The 19842-nt window shown below is 39.1% G+C and overlaps 1 protein-coding gene across 2 annotated transcripts in view; it reads left to right on the forward strand.

Annotated features, from left to right (window-relative positions):
• Nucleotides 1–19842, forward strand: part of CDYL2 (chromodomain Y like 2) — a 51202-nt gene that overhangs the window by 17714 nt on the left and 13646 nt on the right. For both annotated transcript variants that reach the window (XM_087971630.1, XM_087971631.1), the window contains exons 2-3: nt 10972–11189; nt 15749–15921. In XM_087971630.1, coding sequence (XP_087827756.1) covers nt 10972–11189; nt 15749–15921 — 391 coding nt within the window. The remainder of the gene's footprint in view (nt 1–10971; nt 11190–15748; nt 15922–19842) is intronic.

Raw genomic sequence — 19842 nt, forward strand, 5'->3', positions numbered from 1 at the left:
TTACTGTGCTAAACAGTAACGAAAGTTAAGCAGTAACAAAAGTTAACCAATGGAGGATAATTAAAAATGTGTATAAATGCAAGACTAGACTCCAATAAAGATCATCATGATTCAGTTGTTCATGATCAAACAACTAGACTGCCTCGTCATTACAACAAGTGGCGTATGAACAGGGACCCTCTTACTTCGTCCGGCAAGGATTTGGTGCACCTTCAACCCTTTGTGGTTTCTTCAACCTTTTGGTTTCACAACTCTACATTTTTCCAGCTGCCCCAATGACAGAAATTGCTATGGATACAATCCCAATCTAAGCACTGTTGTTTTTCCAAGCATTGAAAGGAGCAAGTACTGTCCTAGGAATGATGAATAGTGGTCAAGATGGAGGGAATAACCTTCTGTGACCAAGTCATAGGAGACCAACCCATATGTCTTAATAAGGTGGCATTAAAACCCTGGACAAAGGAACTCCAGAAGAGGAGATAAGGCAAGTGTACCAAAGACTTAAGAAAGTTCAAAACATACTCAAAGATCCATCTCATCCTGGGCATCCTTTTTTTTTTTTTTTTTTTTTTTTGAACTATTACCATGTGGCAGAATAAAAACAAGTACAAATGGGCTGGAAAACAGCTTCTATCCCAGGGCAGTAACTCTATTGAATTCTTCTGTATAGTGCAATATTAATGCAATATCAGAGGTTTTCAATTCAATGAATAGAATGTGAAGGATGTGTGTTTGTGTTTATTTTCAGTCATAATGTACATTGAAGATGGTGTTTAATTTCATTGTACAAGGTGCAATGACAATAAAGTAAACTAAACTAAACTAAACTATATTCTTATACCCTGACAAATGCTTGGTGGACTGGAAAAGGTCTGAAGAGCATTAGATGATCACAAGGACATAGAAGATTCCAAATCTCTGCTACCATCTTTTGGTCATCTTAATTTTTGAAGTTCATTAATGCTGGGAAGCACTTTTCCTTCCTACTTCTGGTCATGGTGAAGAATTGAAGAATATGCCCTTGATGGGGTATATTTTGATTCCCATCCCAGTGCTTCAAATCAGGTCTGTCCTACCTGAGACCCACAAGGCCACATAAGGTCCTGCATTTGATCTCACAAAATCGTAAACATTTAATATTATTATGGGATTTATGTACATTAGCACATAATGTATATGTTATATATTTTATATGTGATTCTCGACAATTACTCTTCACTCAGTGCAGCCCAGGCAAGCCAAAAGGTTGGTCAAGCAGTTTTGATTGAAGCTAAAATATAAAAAAATGGGATTTCTCCATTTTCTATAGGGAATTTAAGAGACTTTTGAATAGTGACCGGAGAGCTAAAGCCAATAATTTTTACCTCTGATGGATTTAAAATCTGCTTTTTATTTCTACTTTTCACACTAACTTTTAGAGCAAATTAGATTAGTCTGAGGAAAAGCTGTCACTTTTGATCGTGTTTGTCAAGCCATAATACTTTGTGTACGTACGGCTGTGAAAGTTGCACCATAAGGAAGGCTGAGCACCAAAGAATGGAGGCCTTTGAACTCTGGTGCTGGAGAAGAAGATTCCTGTGAGTCCCTTGGACTGCAAGGCGATCCAACCGGTCAGTCCTGGAGGAGATCAACCCTGACTGCTCTTTAGAAGGCCAGATCCTGAAGATGAAACTCAAAGACTTTGGCCACCTCATGAGAAGGAAGGACTCACATGGGGCGAGTGGGGCAAGTTCTCCCCTCCGCTCTTTTTCTCCTCCCCTCACTACTTCGTGTTGTTCACAATGCAAGTGACGCAAGCCTTGTGTTCTCATGGGCCATGTGGGCGGCGCAGCCTTGTGTTCCTGCGCAGCCTGGATTATTTGCTTGTGGGGTGACATTTCTCTGCGGACCACCAAAATTTTCTTACGGACCACCAGTGGTCTTCGCCCCACTGGTTGGCAACCACTGCACTAAACGAATGCTTGTAAGTCGAGGCATTACCTGTACACAGTCATACTGGGTAAGATCATGACAGAACACCTCAACAAACCTAATCCATGGACCATGTAAATTTTGTGTGATTCCCAAAAGCACAGAATTATTATTATTATTATTTGCATTCCCTGACAATGAGCTCTGCAGTGAAAGGAGCAGTGCTTCCCTGAAAATAAAAATGTGAACATTTTAAACCAGTTCCCAATTCTCGCTCCGACTGCCTCTTTAGTGCAACAGATTAAATGCCAATGTTTTTCCCAGCGTGATTCTGAAAGGTTGCACTTCTCCGTCATTCCATTTTATAAGCCAACACTACAAACACGCTTGGATACATGAGGTTTTATACACACATCGTATCCACTTTTTCACCGTAAAGAGAGCTTGTGCAAAAACCAACATCTACATGATTACAGCTAGCAATTTTAACTGGGAGAAGCACTGATAAGAAATGGAGATTACCTGGAAATCGTTGTTGAAATGAGTGCAGGATGTCGACCACTGAGGAAGAATTCTGCCAGAATTGCTCCCAAAATGATCAGATCTGCAAAACAGAACCCACATTTTACTGTGAAGGACATGCTGATTTTTTTTTAAAATGAGCCTGGAATCCTTCCTTCCTTCCTTCCTTCCTTCCTTCCTTCCTTCCTTCCTTCCTTCCTTCCTTCCTTCCTTCTTTTCTCTATTGTCTCCCCCTCCTTTCCTTGATTCTCTCCTTCCTTCCTTCCTCCATCCCTCCTCCATCTCCCTCATTCTCTTCCTTCTTTCTTTTCTTTCCTTCCTTCTCTTTTTCTTTTCTTTTCTTTCTCTTTACAAACAAAAAGAACGTCCTCAAAGTGCATAACAGCACAGGATTGAATCAGACTGAAACAGCAGAAAAGATGTTTTAATCACACTGAGGAATGTGAGGAAGGAGATGGAGTAAAAAGTTTTACAACATGGGAGGGTAGGGCTAAATTAAAATGGTCTGCCTAGTAATTAGGTCCCCTAACTTCCCATTCGGAGTGAGAACACAAAGCTCAAATATTCTTACCAGGCAATCGGAAAGAAGTATTTTATCCAATCAACTCACAAAAGTCATTGTGTGCAAAAATAAAACCTTAATGAGCCTGAAATATTTTGGAACAAATGAAACCAATATTGAATTGTTAGCCAAAACCTCACATTTATTTATTTTTATTTATTTATTATTGATTTGCAATTGTTTAAAGAAATAGTAAGTGATCATATGGAATTGAAATTTTTTTTTGGTGGCATGGGGAGCATATCTCTTTGAAGAAAAAGACACCTTGCTAACCATTAAGTATCAACATAGTTTTATTATGGATTGAAGCAGTGGGGTGCAAGGAAAAATGGATTCAACTAAATAGCAACATATCCTAAAAGATAATGTCCATGATGAAATTGAAGCTAAAAAATAAGCTGGATATTTCTGCTACAAATCAATGATGGGATACTTACAGGAAACAGAGATGAAAATTTTGGAGAATGTTTTATTGAAAGCCTATTGGGAAGATCGGACCATGCTATACTTCTGCAGGAAAAGTTTCAAAATATTTCTAAGCCAGATGAGTTCTCCAAACAAGAGTTGAGAAAGTGAGAAAGAAGTTGAAAAGCAAGAACTGAAAGATTCTTAGCTGGCTACAAGAAACATTTGGAAACTATACATCCTATCTGGGAGGCATTACAAACTATTGACTGAAAGGGTGTGTTCATTTCTGCGCTTCCTATGGTCACTGTTTGCAGAGAAATGTGCATGCGTAAAAATGTGTCCGGCTAGTCTGGAGAGAAGAGGAATTAGGGGGGACATGATAGCAGTGTTTCAGTATTTGAGGGGCTGCCACAAAGAAGAGGGGGTCAAATTATTTTCCAAAGCACCAGAGGGCAGGACAAGAAATAATGGATGGAAACTAATCAAGGAAAGAAACAACCTGGAATTAAGGAGAAACTTCCTAACAGTGTGGACAATTAACCAGTGGAACAGCTTGGCTTCAGAAATAGGAAATTTTAAACTTGAAATTATCCACATTCAAAGCTCATGCACATCATCGATGAATAAATACTCAAGGTTTTCTGCATAGGCGTATAAAACTGTCAACTATGTGTCATATTCCAATATTTTAATGTTAGCTTCTTATATTATTTTTTAAAAGAAAATACAAATACTAGCTTGATACCTGTGCTTCATTATGAAACTATGCAGTCGGGCTTAGTTTTTGGGGAGGAAAATGGGGGGGGGGAGAATTCTGCCTCTGCCTACCAGCATCCATCGGTATTCATCTAGCTAGCATCCTGTCAGTGTGTGAGAGAGTTGAGGGCTGTTTGGAAAGTGAAACCATATTTGCTGTGTGAGCAAGAAGACAGTAAGGAGCCTGGGTGTGGCTTAGCTCAACGGTTCTGTACTAAAGCTGTTTGGTGCTGTCAAACTGAAACTGAAACTGAAACTGAAACTCCTCTCCTCTGCATGTGCTTTACATTTGGAACAGATTTCTTTTCAGGTGGGGAGGGGGAGTAGAACTTCTTAGCATCAGAGCGTGTTAATAATAACATAGGAAATACTAATGCTCAGATGGTCATTTCGAAAAATCCTTTCTTAGTGAGCACCTAGAAGCCAAGAGGAACATACGTGCCAAATTTCAAGTTTGTAGGCTTTACGGTTATGGAGATTTTGTGATGGTACATGAGTGACATTTCGCTTTTATATATGTAGATTTATGACATCTGCAAAACACTCCATTTTTGGCTTAATCTGACTTTATTTTTATTTTTTTTCATCAACTTACTTTAACTTTGTCTATTTGACCTGCAGAGTCCTCAAAGTTTCTGTTCCAAGTTTTGCTAGAAGATCTAGGACAGGAGTCCCCAAACTTGGCAAGTTTAAGACTTGTGGATTTCAACTCCCAGAATTCTCCAGCCATTTGCTAAGTTTGGAGACTTCTGATCTAGGAGATAAATGAAATAGGACTTTCGGTCTTATTCTCATATTCTACTTGCTAATAACTCTCCTCTTGTTCGGCTTTATTACATGTTAACTATATTTCCATAGCCCATTTAATTTTGATATTAAGTTTAAAACTAACCAAGCTGGACATTTTTGTGTGTGACTGCAATTGCTGCTTCTTTAACTAATCTAAACACGCTGGACAAACACATGTGGGAGATAACTCATAGTACCCAACTGTAATTTGTAGATTATATCAATGACATTATATGCACCAATAAATCACATATTAGTGTTCTTCCACTTAACACTTGTGGAAGGGAGAAGGAGAGGATAATAAAATTTCATTACTAACTTCAGATGGACTCGTACAAACTAATTGGAGGGATTCCTCTGTATGATTAATAATCACCATCTGTAATCACTCCATAAACTTATTCAAATAGGACTCCATTAAATGTATTGCATATTTCACTCAGGAGAAGAATTAATTAAAGTCTGCTTAGAGAGATAGAAGGAATTCTATAATAATAATAATAACAATCAAGTAGATGAAAGCTCTCTGGTACTGGATGTTTAAACTAACTTCAAAATAATTTAATGAGCATGATAATGGTGAGGAATGGTCCAGTGTATTAAGTTAGATGCACAGTTAAAATGGACCCATTGAAATCAAGTTTGTTGAAATGGAAACAAATTCTATTTGTTGCAATCAGTGGGTTATTCTCAGTATGGGTCCAGTCTTTTTCTTGCTGGAATGTAATACTTATAGAGATGTCAATGTGTTTTGGGATTGTGCAATCCACAAATTCTATTGACATTTTTTTTTCTTTCAACAGCCTCATAGGACTGTAGTCAGATCCCAGTTATGTTAAGTGAAAGACTTCTATTACCTTTGGTTATTCCCAGAGAGACTAATTTACTTTGAATTTGCTTAGCAGTCCATCTGGTCTTTAACTAAGCAAAGATGAAGCCAGTTCAAATCAAGATCCCATTGGTATAACATTTGATGCTAACTGAAATTACAGTAGACTATTCATCTTCATTTGTTCCAGCTCAATATATATAAAGCCTCCTTCAGTTGAGTTTGAGTCTTCATCAAACGTCATGATGCACCAATGCAATTTTCTTGGAATGTTGTTGATGTCCAGTTTAGAAATAATTTTATCAACTTCCCTGTCTGTCTCTTCAGTGACTCTCTTCTAAGGAGCCCAATCCACCAAAGTTCTCCCTGTCCAGACAAGGATAACTATTTCATAAGATCTAGTGACAAACAATTAAGCTCAAGGTGAATACAAATCCATTAAAATATGTGTTGCTTAATATATTTCTAGCCAGACTTTTATGATAGAACTATTCTAATTTGCACAGTTTGTAGAAATCAATATGTACATCACAAATTAGGAAACTAGTATATAAATGATTAAAGAATAGCAATGAAATAATAATCAAATAAAGCTATAATGGAAAAAAACTTAATAGCTAACTGTAGTAATCTCTTGAACCATCACTGAAAACAGCTTTGGACATTTATAAGGGATGGACAAATTATTCATTCATTCATTATTTATTCATTAAATTGATTGTATCAAAATATTTTACACTTTCTACTTTAAAAGCATTCAAAAGGGCTTAGACATAATCTTCCATACACGATTTTATTTAAATCTGTACAAGAGTTCATATTTAAATGCATATTCTCTAAATGCATTTTGCTCGACCTAGATTAAATAGTATTTCATAGTAAGTTTTAAGAATGTTTCAAACACACATTTCAAAATGTGTCCCTCCCCCAAGACATATTTTGGTAATTCTTTGGATTTCTTTAAAACTAACTGCCTTACAAAATTCAGAGAAAAATAATATGCAGAGAAGTAGCCATATTTAGACCAAATGTTAGACCCACAAATTTGGGTTGGATCTTGAATACTTTACAATCCTGCTTTCCAACAGATTAATAGATTATTTAACAAACTGAAGTCTCTAAAATGGCTTTAGTGGCCAGGACTTTTAATATATCGGCTATCTGATACATAGATATGTATATATCAAGATTATAAAGAACAATAGTAAACAGTGAAAATAGAAACAGAAAACAAAAGGAAAGGAAAATAAAGAATATAAAGAAGCAGCTTATGATCTTCTTGACAGTGGTTATAAATACATTTATATTTTGCCCTCATTCTGTGAAGCTAACTCATCATTTCCGTTCTTCCACAAGCTACCATTTCTAATCTTAAAACCCATAAATCTCAAGTTCATGTTTCTCTTTTTTCAGCAAGACTTCTATAAAGATTGCATTGGGGGCCACTATCAATTGCCCTAATTTATTAGGTCAATCTCTATTTGTTGGGACTGTAAATTCCTCACTGCAACGCAAAATGAGAAAGGAGGAGATGATCAGCCTTACTTATCAAAAGTGGCATTTTGGGTGAATTGCTCTTTGGTATCAAAATATCAAGGAAAATTGACATGTTCCTGTTTTCTGATCCAAAATTAATCCACACATTCCTGCCATTTTGAAGCAGGAGACATACCATCATTACAGTGGTCTGATTAATTGAAGATAGTACATACCCAGGAAGGAAAGAAAATCCAAGCCATCAGTCCCATTCATTGTGAGAACCTCACATTTTATAGCAGCACCTCATCATTGGTTTATCCAGTAGACAGTCAAAAAAATATCTAGTGTAGTGAAGACCCAAGCCAAATAATTTTCTTTTTTCTTTTAATATAAATTTTATTGAATTTTCACCTTTAAAAACAAATTCTATATACATTTTTTGCAGTTATTTGTGGCATCAGTTATTCCATTTTCCTGTACATACATACATATATATATCCACTATTTTCAATTACACTTTTATACTTTTACTTTTACATTATCTTTACTTTCTATTGTCTAACCAGACATACCATTTTTCCCAGATTGTATAGTATTTTTTTCTTCCCTCTGCACAATCCATTACTTTTTTTATGCTCATATTATCTGTGGGACTAATTTCCAGTTTTGAGCATATAGTATTCTAACCACTGTTAATATATGTATTAAGCATTCAATATCCTTTGTATATTCATCTTTAGTTATCCCTAGTAGAAATGTTTCCGGTTTGGGTACTATCTTTGAGCCTGTCATTTCCTCTAATCAGATCTTTACCTTATTCCAAAATTTCTTCGCTTTTGGGCAAGTCCACCTCATGTGAAAGAAGGTACCAGGGGTTTTGCATTTCCAACATTCAGGTTTTAAATTTGGGTAGATTTTGGCCAATCTCGCTGGCGCTAGAGGCCAACGATGAAACATTTTGTACAAATTTTCTTTATATGAGGCTGCCAATGTTTCAAACCAAATAATTTTCAATGGATGGGATTGTCGAAGGCTGAAGCAGCATCATTTCCACTGACTATATTTCCACTGATAGATGGAACATGGGTTGACTCCCATGCACTAGTGAAGACATCTATTTCTGTTGGTTGGAGTAAAGTCAAATGAATCGAAAGCCAGAAGTTTATGGAGATTCTCAATCATCCAGGTCATGGTTGTCCCAAAGGTGCTTTTTCAAGAGACAACTGGACTTTCTGGTTTTTCTTTGAAGACCTTTCACTTCTCATCCAAGAATCTTCTTCAGCTCTCTTATCAGCAGAGCTGAAGAAGCTTCTTGGATGAGAAGCGAAACATCTTTAAAGAAAAAGCAGAAAGTCCACTTGCCTCTTGAAAAAGCACCTCTGGGCCAAAGCCAGAAGATGTTCAGAGAAGGTAGAACTTGTTTAGGTTGAACTTCCGCAGCCTGATGCCTTCCAAATATTTGATGTTGATATTCATTCAATCATGTCCAGCTTTTTTTTCCCCCGAAAGCCATCACTCTGCTAAACAAATAATTCCCTCACATTGTTCAACTATTTACAAAGTGTACTATTACTGTTAATCTTCTCATCACCCATCTCCTCCCACTTGTGACTGTAGTACTGTAACTTTGTTGCTTGTGTCCTAACGATTTATATTGACTGTTTCCTAGTATGATTTGATTGTTGATTGTACCCTATGACTATCATTAAGTGTTGTACGTTATGATTCTTGATTCTTAACGAATGTACCTTTTCTTTATGTATAGTGAGAGTATTTACACCAAGACAAATTCCTTGTGTGTCCAATCACACTTGGCCAATAAAGAATTCTATTCCATTCCATTCCATTCTATTCTATTCCATTCCATTCTATTATCTTGGCAATTCTACTGTATGAGCCAGGTCTCTCTATGTCTTCCAATCTTGCAGTACTTTTTTTGAGTTTTTCTACACTCTGGCTGGTGTCAGCTTTGATGGTGTCCTTTGGCAGCCTGGTTTATTTCTACCGCTAACTCTTCCAAGCATAATTTAAAATATTTTTAAATATTTTTTAAAATATAGAAATGCTCAGTTTCAACTCCCCTCCCCCAGCCAGTACCAATAGGATAATACCCTCATATATTTGTGACTCATCCTCCTGTCCCCTTTTCCCACTTTTGGTGTGTCTTCCACCCTTTCCTTGTTTCCCGAGAAGTGGGAGTTACCAAAAAAACACAACAACAACTATTTCACCAACAGACACGTTGATTACATGTCACCCACGGCTAATCAAAATTAAGTGCCCACTTGGGTGTTTAAAGGGATCCATCTTTAGAAAAGAGCATGGAGTCAGTTTGAAGGCAAAGCCTCAGGGCTCTCTAATTTTTATCCACCTGTTCCCTGTTATTTATTTACTGGGGTGAGTTTTGCAGAAACAGCTGGCAAATCCAGACAAATGGGACTTGAGACGACATCTGTCATTGTTTGGGTGCTATTTAAATGGATCTTCTACAAAATGAGACCCATAAATTTGATTCCATCCCTCCCTAAAAGGCAGAGGGGGAGGGCAAATAGAACCTAATGGGCCATGTGCACCCAGACACACACACACACGGATGCACACAAATATCCCCCAAACTTTGTTTTGAATTCCTCTACTCGGGTGGCAAAAATCACAGTCACATGTCTGTGAGACATGCAAATGGCCATAAATGTGAGCTGTTTGCCAAGCACCCAAAAAGTCCAAAAATGCAGTCATATGATCCCTAGGTAGCTCTGTGTAGTTCTGTCATACCTTTGAATCTCTAGTGTCATTAAGCGAAGGCTACCTGTACAGAAGGCCTTCAGCAGAGTGAACGCCTTACCTCTGGTCAGCCAAACAAAGGTTTGAGTGGAGGAGACATCAGCCAAAAGAGAAAAGTGAGATGTAGCTGGTCAGTTCTGGAGGAGGAAACAGGCTTTGCCTAAGGCAGGGGTGTCCAACCTTGGCAACTTTAAGACTTGTGGACTTCAACTCCCAGAATTCCTCAGCCAGCATGACGTGGCCAAAACAAGTGAGAGGCAGTTTTGTGATTTTTGCCTTCCAGTGACATGTCTGCTGTTAACGCACTCCAGTATTTCCTTGTTTGGGCATTTATAGTTAGAACAGGTACTTAGGACAATAAATTCTTTCCATCCTGAATTGGTGATGAGGGATGAGATGAATAGGGAATCAACCCAAAAAAGACATTCGCAGGGTTGGGCTGCTGAGTGTTTGAAGGAGTTCAGGAGAGCCCCTAGCTAAGATTATGTGCAGTTTGGAGAACCCCCAAATCCCACTCCTGGCTGGCCCCGCCCATGCCACTGCGCCCCTCCCAGCCCATTTTGGATGCAGGTAAGTGCAGGGCATGTGTGAAGGATCGGAGAGGGTGAAAAATGGGTCTCCCGGAAGTTCGGTAAGTTCCAGAGAGCCTCCGGAGCCTGAGGAGGCCATTTTCACCCTCCCAGAGGCTCAAGGAAAGCCTCCAGATCCTGGGAAAGGCAAAAGCGCCCCCCCCCCCCACCAGCCATGGTGCAGGAGGCCGACTAGGCCATGCCCACCATAGCCACGCCCACCTTAGCAGCTGGGCAGAGAACACTTTGCTAAAATGTTTGAAGCCCACTCCTGGACTTTGGGCAAGTTTATCTCTACTTTGGTTGGTTCAACTGAGACATTAATTTGTGTTTCTACTTCCCCTTTGTTTGTTTGTTTTTGAAAGGTTCCTCTCTTGCAAATGGAGGCCTGACTCTTCATACCACTGTGAAACGGAAACTGGAGAGTGAAAAGGGTTACGTCTTCGATAAGAGACTCAGGTACAGCGTGCGTCAGAATGAAAGCAACTGTCGGTTTAGAGACATTGTTGTACGCAAAGAAGATGGATTCACACACATCCTCCTGTCCAGTCAGACCTCAGATAACAATGCACTGACTCCAGAGGTACGCAGGTGAACATCCAATCTGTCATGCCCCTGTTAAAATCTGACTCCGAGGGAGAGGAGGAACAACCGACAGGGAGTGGGAGTGTGGCTTCGGAGGTTGTGGAGGAAACTGGGGAAGGGCACAGGCTGGCTGGGCATTCAGAGGAAGACCCAGGCCCATCCCCTCTTCATTTTAGGGCACACAGGGAGGAGCAGATAAAGGAGAAACGTGAATGGCGTGGTCTATGGGGGAGGAAAGGGCCTTGATCCCCTTCATGGGCTGCAGCTGGGAGGACTGTTTAAAAGGACAAACTGTGCATGGCCTGGTGCTGGAAGTAAAGCGTAAAATAATTCTAGTCTGTTCTTATTTGAGTTTTGGCGTCCTTCCCAGTATGTATATTTCAATATCTGTGAACGTCTTCAAGCCCTTATCCTGTCTTGTCTCATTAATTGCTTCACTGTGGTTTGTGTGGTTTTTTTCTATTTATAATTTATATGTATTTTGAGTTTGAACAGAATTTCCTCCTTTTCACAACTGTTCGTGGGGGAGTTTTTTCTCCAGTCAATGATAATTGGACCTTGGAGACCAAGTTGAAGGAATTAAAAGGACTTTGCCTGTTTTTGTGACTTTGTTGCTTTTGTATCCCACCCTGGGTCATCACACAATCGAAGAGAACAGTGGGAAGTGATCAATAGCTGTAAAAGCATCCCTCTGTTGATAATTTATCCCCTAATGAAATAACTCCCTCAAATTCCATTTCTGATTTTAATTTTGAAGGGAAGACCGAAATGGGGGCTGCAGATTTGAAGTACATGCACAACTTTTTCAATGTTTACTTATTATTTTACCTTTCATGTCACATTCATATGTAGAAGTTAGATTCAGCTCCAGGTATCAAGTTCTTGAGGTTTCCTATAATTTGGATTTATTTATTTATTTTGAGCTTTCATTCTTTATCAAGGGTGCAAAATCGATCTGAAGGACATAAATATTGGAGAGATTAACTGGAAGGCAGAGAAAAAGTTAACTCTTAGGACAATTACAAATTAGATGTCAACTTGTAAAACATTCCTACACTTCTTTCCAAGTTGGCGTAAGAAAGGGATTGGGGGAAGGACTGGAGAAGCATCCGGCAAATGAACTTAGAAGCACATTCCAACTTTATCTTTAAAAAGACTGTAGCTAAGCACTGAAGCTTTTGCCCACGAAAAACTTTAATTGGAGAACATGATGGATGACACTTCGCCCATGTACATGCTTAATTGGAGAAACTGATTTTGTGGCACACCCAGGGGTGGGGAGCAGGGTCACAGGTGACTATAATTACGTATGTCAGAATCAGCTTCATACAGGTCATGCCAGTACGTCACGCCTAATGAATTCTTTGAAGTTTGGCCTGAGGCTCGTGATTTAATTAGGGCAATCGCTGGAATCCTGACATTAGACTTACACTGGTTGAAAGCATGTGTGTCTGTGGGGACATTATGCAATTACTAATCCTTCTCAAAGAGAAGAACTAAAGGTAAATTCATAACTGTCCTCCAGTACCTGAGAAGTGTGATTGAGAAGAGGGGGGACAATGTATTCCCCAAAGCCTCTGAGGACAGGATAAGATGTAATGGGTGGAAACTTGTTAAACAGAGATGCAACCTAGAACGAAAGGGGAATTTTCCTGAAAGTGAGAATAATTCATAACAATTGCTTCATAACATTAAGTAATAATAATTCATCAATGGAATAGCTTGTCTTCGAGAGTTGTGAGGGCTCCAGTGCTTGGAGGCCTGGACAGCCCTTTGACTGGGTTAGTATCCTGTCCTGAGCAGGAGGTCAAGAAGTCCTCTGAGGTTCAGCTACAGATACAGATAATCAGAGTTGGAAGGGACCTTGTAGGTCATCTAGTCCAACCCCCATCCCAAGCGGGAGACCCTACACCAGTGGTCCCCAACCTTTTTTGTACCACGCCCCAGTACAAAATGATCCACAGACCCACGGACCGGTACTGGCATCAGCATGCACGACCAAGGCAAGACGAGCCGAGCGACCGGCCAGCCAGCCGTCCCCCGCTTCTCCCCGCCACCTTCAACTCCTCCTTTGTACCTTCTCGTGGTCGATGGGCTTTTCGAGCTCTTTCTTAATCTCCTTCTGAGTAACGCGAGACTCCACCACCATCGGGACGGCTCTTCGTTCGAAGCCGCCCCCACCCTCTTCGACGAAACTAAGGCGCAAGGATTCCTTCAGCATCCAAATGCCGCTTTCCAACCGACGAAACAAGATGGCGGCGGCCAAGCAAAATAGGCAGCCCGGTACAAAATGATCCACGGACCGGTACCGGTCTGGGGCCCATTGTTTGGGGACCACTGCCCTACACCATTTCTGACAAATGGCAGTCCAATCTCTTCTTGAAAATCTCAACTGATGGCGCTCCCACAACTTCCGAGGGCAACTTCTGTTCCATTGGTTGATTGTTCTCACTGTCAGAAAGTTTCTCCTTCTTTCTATGTTCTAACACAAATTACATCATTTGCATGATGATGTGCTATACATTACATCCCTGTGGCTTCTGCAGGATGTTTCTGGCTGGAAGAGAGGCACCATCAATCAATGATGAATAATATTGAGGCCCAGCTGCCATTCACCTTATGTAAAATAAGGCAGTTCCCGTATATCACTATACAGGTAGTCCTTGACTTACAACAGTTCATTTAGTGACTGTTCAAAGTTACAACGGCACTGAAAAAAGTGACTTATGGCCATTTCTTGCCCTTACGACCATTGCTGCATCCCCAAGATCACATGATGTTTGGCAGCTGGACTCTTATTTATGACGGTTGAAGTGTCCTGGGGCCACATGTTCCTCTTTGGCGACCTTCTGACAAGAAAATCAATGGGGAATCCAGGTTTCACTTAACAACCGAGTTACTAGCTTAAGAACCGCAGTGATTTGCTTAACAACTGTGGCAATACAATGGGGCAAAATTCAGTTAGCAAGTGTTTCACTTAGCAATGGAAATTTGGGGCTCAGTTGTGGTCATAAGTCAAGGATGACCTGTATTTGCAGGCATGAAGGATACAGTGCGTGAAATGACACGAGAGTCATATTTATGGCAAACTTCATGTAATTGCTTCTCTGATTATCAAAACAGCCATAGGTGACCTAAGTCTGAAGTATTTCAGAGGCATTGTCCTATCACACTTGCCCAATAAAGAATACTATTTCTATTAATTCTATTGCTATTGCTATTGCTGTTTTATTTTATTCTATTGCTATTCTATTGCTATTCTTATTTTCATTTTATTTATTTATTTGTCAAAAGCTTACAATATAATAGAAACAAGAATAAGCACAAGTTTAAATACAAGAAATAGGAACTAATAATTGGGGACAATAGGACAGGGACTGTGGGCACGATTGTGCACTTATGCACGTCCCTTATTCTATGCTATTCTATCCTATTCTATTGCTATTCTATGCTGTTGCTATTCTATTCTATTGCTATTCTATGCTATTGCTATTCTATTCTATAGCTATTTTATGCTATTGCTGTTCTATTGCTATTCTATTCTATTGCTATTGCTATTCTATTCTATCCTATTCTATTCTATGCTATTGCTATTCTATTGCTATTCTATTGCTATTCTATTCTATTCTATTCTATTCTATTCTATTCTATTCTGAAAAGGGCATTCCTACCAACAAAGCAGCTATGCCTACAGAGACAAAAAGTTTTCCAAACTCCCTCCTGAGGCTTACACCTTCTAAATTAAAGCTCTTCATTTGGGCTAAGGCAGCAGCCCCCAACCTTTTGGGCACTAGGAACTGGTTTTGTGGAGAGAGATTTTTTCCGTGGACTGGAGGAGCTGTGGTTTCACATGCTGCCTGCCTCCCACGGATGGGGCTTCGCTTGTTTGCACGGCCCGGTTTCTGGCATGTTGCAACCCGGTACCATTCCATGGACTAAGGGCATATTTCTGAAAACCACTTTCCAACCTTTGCACAGTCCTGCTGAGCAAAGATCAAAGCACCCTTGGGTCCTTCCCTTTGCCTCCTCCTCAGTGGTGGGATTCAAAAAAAAAATAGTACTGGTTCTGTGGGTGTGGTTTGGAGGGCATGGCAGGGGAAGGGTATACTGCAAAATCCCCCTCCCCTCCCCACCCCACTAACCTGCTTCCCAGCTCCGTTCTCCTGTGCAGGGCAACAAAAGGAGACCCAGTCGATCAGCTGGGACTCAATGGGAGGCAGAGAATAGACGGGGGTGGAGCCAGTCAGAGGTGGGATTTGCCGGTTCTCTGAACTACTCAAAATGTCCGCTACCGGTTCTCCAGGACTGGTCAGAACCTGCTGAATACCACCTCTGCTCCTCTTCCTCCTCATCTGGGTTGCTTAACTTTGTTGCCTTGAGACGCTAAACGCATCTCAAAAGCGGATATGAAATATAGATTTGGAAAACGTTTGAGAAACAGCCGGTAAGGAAGCAAAGATGCTGTTATCCTGAGTCCGATTCGAAGCCACAAGAAAGCCAGAGTAAATATTCCATGATTCATGTCAAAGAACTGGACGGTTGTTTGTTTCTCTACAGATTATGAAGGAGGTCCGAAGAGCTCTTTGCAATGCATCCGCTGATGATAGCAAGCTCCTGTTACTCAGTGCCGTAGGCAGTGTGTTTTGTAGCGGCTTGGACTATTCTTACCTGATTGGAAGGTTATCCAGCGACCGAAGGAAAGAAAGCACCCGGATCGCTGAGGCTATAAGGTGAATTTGGGGTTTTGGAATCTTCCAGTCAGAAAAATCCAGCCGACGGCAGAGGATATGGTTTTATTTATTTTAACGTTTGAATTGGGTTGGTTAGGCCAAATGAAAGAAATGTCTGATATTTAGATTATTTTGATGTCATGTATATATTTGCTCAGCATGCTTCGCTGGGTTGATGCAAACTTCTTAATATTCTTCTTCCTATCTGTAATTCTTTAGCTGCATAGTCTTTGGTGTTGTAACTCAGCTGAAGGTAGAAGAAATAATATAGTACAAAATTTGAGAGATGTTATCTTTATCCAATTATCAGTAAGTCTTTGTGATCTAAAATATAAGTTATTATTTTGCCCAAAGCAATATGGGCTAAGACGGTGCTATCATCATCGTCATAAAAATAGACTTTCAGTAGCAAAGCAACCAAACAGAGAATAACAAGGAACTGTTCTGACCCAGCCAAATTCCCCGAGAGCAAACACAGATAAACTCAAACTTTCACAGCTTTAATCTACAAATAAACCTCTTTGTAGATAACAGATGGCTTGCAGCCAATTAGTCCAATTAGAAAAACCTTGGCAGAAATATTCCAATAAATCAGAGTCTGTAATCACCACACTAAGTCCTTCGAACTTTTTTTGCCTTTTGCAAAGGCAAAAACCATTTGAAATCAGGCTTATATTCCGTGAAGGGTGGGGCCACTAATTAGCATTCTTACTCCCAAGTCGCCTGTGCTGCTCTTCCATGAATCATCCTGCTTTCACTCACACCTAGCACAGGCTCTTCGGGAACGTCCTCCTCATTGCTGCCGGCTAACCACAACAAGAACCTTTTCCTGTACTTATCCCTTATATTTGGTGGGCTACTTAATATTGCATAATTACTTATAGCTTGTTCATTGCAACATATGCCAGTCCAAATATATCTACACAGCCACTCTAGAAGGCTTGCTTCTTCCATATTCCATTCTGAAATTCATGTTCCAGAACTTGTGGATGGTCCATCACTGGAGTTTTTTAAAAAGAGACTGGAGAACCATTTGTCTGGAATGGCATAGGGTCTTCTGCTTGTGCGGGGGGTTAGACTGGAAGACCTCTAAGGTCCCTTCCAAGCCTAGTATTCTATGTTTTATGTTAGGTAGCCTAACATGTCTAGAGCATATGACATTGTAAGATTTGGAACTGTGATCCCATCTTGTTCTCTTGAGCTCTGCACATTTTTTAATTTAATCCTTGGCTTTTTGTTGGAACACATATAATTTGTTACTTGTCTGTGCCAAACATTTAATATTTTACTTCCATGAATACTAGAATCATTTGATGAAGGAAGTTTAGTGTTGGTAGAACATTCATATTGACAGCTGGGATTCTCCTTAATTAAGACAGATGTAACTTTTTACTATCTAGAAGTGTCTCTTGATATAGTTTTCCAATTTGATGAATAATTTTTCTTTTTAAAAAGTCTTCTTTGTCAAAAACAAATTAGCAAAACTGTTAAAGTTCTATAGGCATGTTGCTTTTCATCCTCACAAATTCCATACCAAAGTTTGAGTTTTTTTCCCTTGGTTAGTTCAATAGACCAAATTCTAGATGCCACCAACAATGTTAAAGATTCTCTCGGTTGAGTAATTGTGAGCATATCATGAAAAAATAATTACAGCTTATGTTCTTCAGTAATTGATTTGACTCTTGAAATTCTACATTCCACAATTTGAGGTATTCAAATTGCCAGCAGTTGTAGTTCTAAACAGAACGAAGATTATATGAATGAAAGAATGAAGGTATAGGATCTCCTGATTGAGCAGGGGGTTGGAATAGAAGATCTCCAAGCCTCCCTTCCAACTCTGTGATTTTATATTCTAAGAAAAAGAAAGGGGAGAACACTGTCTTGTCCCTTTCAGTATATTGTGCATTGCTCCAAGGTGAGGTCATTCAGTATTGACCTTTTGTTCTTTATAAATACACTGTATTGATGTCAAAAAATTAGAGCTGTAACCCATTTTCTTCAGAACTGCAAATATGAAACATTATTCCAAAATTGTCAAAGGCTTTTTCAGCATAAAGGAAAATCAAAGCCTTTTTTTTTGTTCTTTTGATTTGTCTTATCAATAACATTTATGATACGCCTGATATTATTTCTCTTTGCAGTACTGCCATATAAAGTTTGTAGTCCACATTCAGTAAGGAGATAGGTCTGCAAAATTCAGATAAGTTGAATACTTCTTTATTTAAAAAATAAAAATAAAAAAGATATGTTTCTTTCCATGTCAAAAGAAGTTTTTCATGTACCTGAATTTCATTTATTGTCAAGATTACAGCTTGGTCAGAATATCTTGGAAAGTTTTATACTAAATTGCAGAGATATTATCAGGTGCTCTAGCTCCATTCAAATCCAATTGTTTTACTGTTTACTCAATTTCATGTCCTTTTGCAGATAGATAAAAACCATTTTGTGTTGATCTGTTTTTTAAGTGGTGCCTCATTTAAATAATCAGATTTCTTTTCTGAATCAAGTTGGCTCTTCCTTTCTGGCAGACACCATTAATTCTTCCGTTTCTCTTTAGAAAAATCAGTGTAAACTGGGACTTACAGTGGTGAAACTCTGAGAAGTAGAGAAAAAGTTGAACTCTCTAACTTCCAAACACTGCAATTAGTACTTTATTGATTAGTTGAAGATTGTCTGAATTCTCCTACTTCTGGTTTGGCTATCCATCCTCAAGTTTTCCCTGAATTGTTGCTTTCCAAATGTAGTCTGATATATTTAGAAGGCAGTGAGTAAAAAGAAAATTAAGAATTACTAAAATTCTAAGCCAACATAGCTTTGGGCTCTGAGATTTCTAATTCAATATATCTGGAGAACAGTTTGCAGAAAACTACAGCAATCTTTCTCTTAACTCACTTTCTGAATTTTGTTAGCATTTTTCTATGGTTTGATTCTATCATGTTTCTGCTCTATTCGCCAGACTTCTTAAGGCAACGTTTGAAGATTTTTCTTCTTAAGGAAATGACTTCATTTATATGCAAATAGACTCTCAAAGTTAAAATATTGCCTTCTTCTCATACATCTCATATTATGTCCAATGCCAATCTACATAATATGAAGGACAGATTTTCAGATGCAAACTGTGGATTGTCCTATCCAATTTGGACTCATGCCACACTTCCGCCAGTTGTAGCCATGTAAAATCATGGTTCATTTATGTCAATAATGTTTATACCAAATAACAATATATTTTCATTTGCGAAGGCATAATACAGTGCTGCAGCACAAGCCGTATATATTCAGAAGATTCCAGGGTTTCGACTGTAAGTATCTGAACCTGGAATCTTCCATGTGTCCTCCTGGGACAAGAAAAACTGCTGGACAGCAACCAACATTGAACTCAACAGACCAAGTTCTGTTTTGAACTGTGCCAAAAATTATCTCTAGTTGTAGAGAATACAGAATAACAGAGTTGAGAGGACACTTGGAGGTCTTATTAAAAAAAACCTGTAAAATAGTGTATGTTCTTTTGCTAAGTGATAAGGGAAACTCAGTGCTGTAAAATATGTTGATCTAAAAGTCCATAATAGCTGAAAAGCAGGTAATAAGTGATTTCCAAACATGATTAGAAAAGGAAGTATACAAACTTGGTGTTCTTGCAAAGGTACCAACCATGGTTTCCACAAAAGGGCTATTCCCTCATCTCCCAGAGCTCTAAAATCACTGGAGACCATTGCTTTACAATCTCCTCATGAGGAGCAATTGTGTGGAGCACTCATGGGCAATCTCAAGTCTTCTCCTTGTCCAGAGAGAGATTATAAAAAACCACTCTACTCTCTTGCTCTTCACTCTGCCACACTCATCATCTTTGCTTTTAGATTAATATTTTGATATAAAGGTAAAGCTAAAGGTTCCTTTCACACATACGTGCTAGTCGTTTCCGGC

This window comes from Notechis scutatus, chromosome 9 (assembly GCF_049901735.1).
Source record: "Notechis scutatus isolate UNSWTSFEM ecotype Mainland chromosome 9, rNotScu1.2, whole genome shotgun sequence".
In the NCBI taxonomy this organism is placed as follows: domain Eukaryota; kingdom Metazoa; phylum Chordata; class Lepidosauria; order Squamata; family Elapidae; genus Notechis; species Notechis scutatus.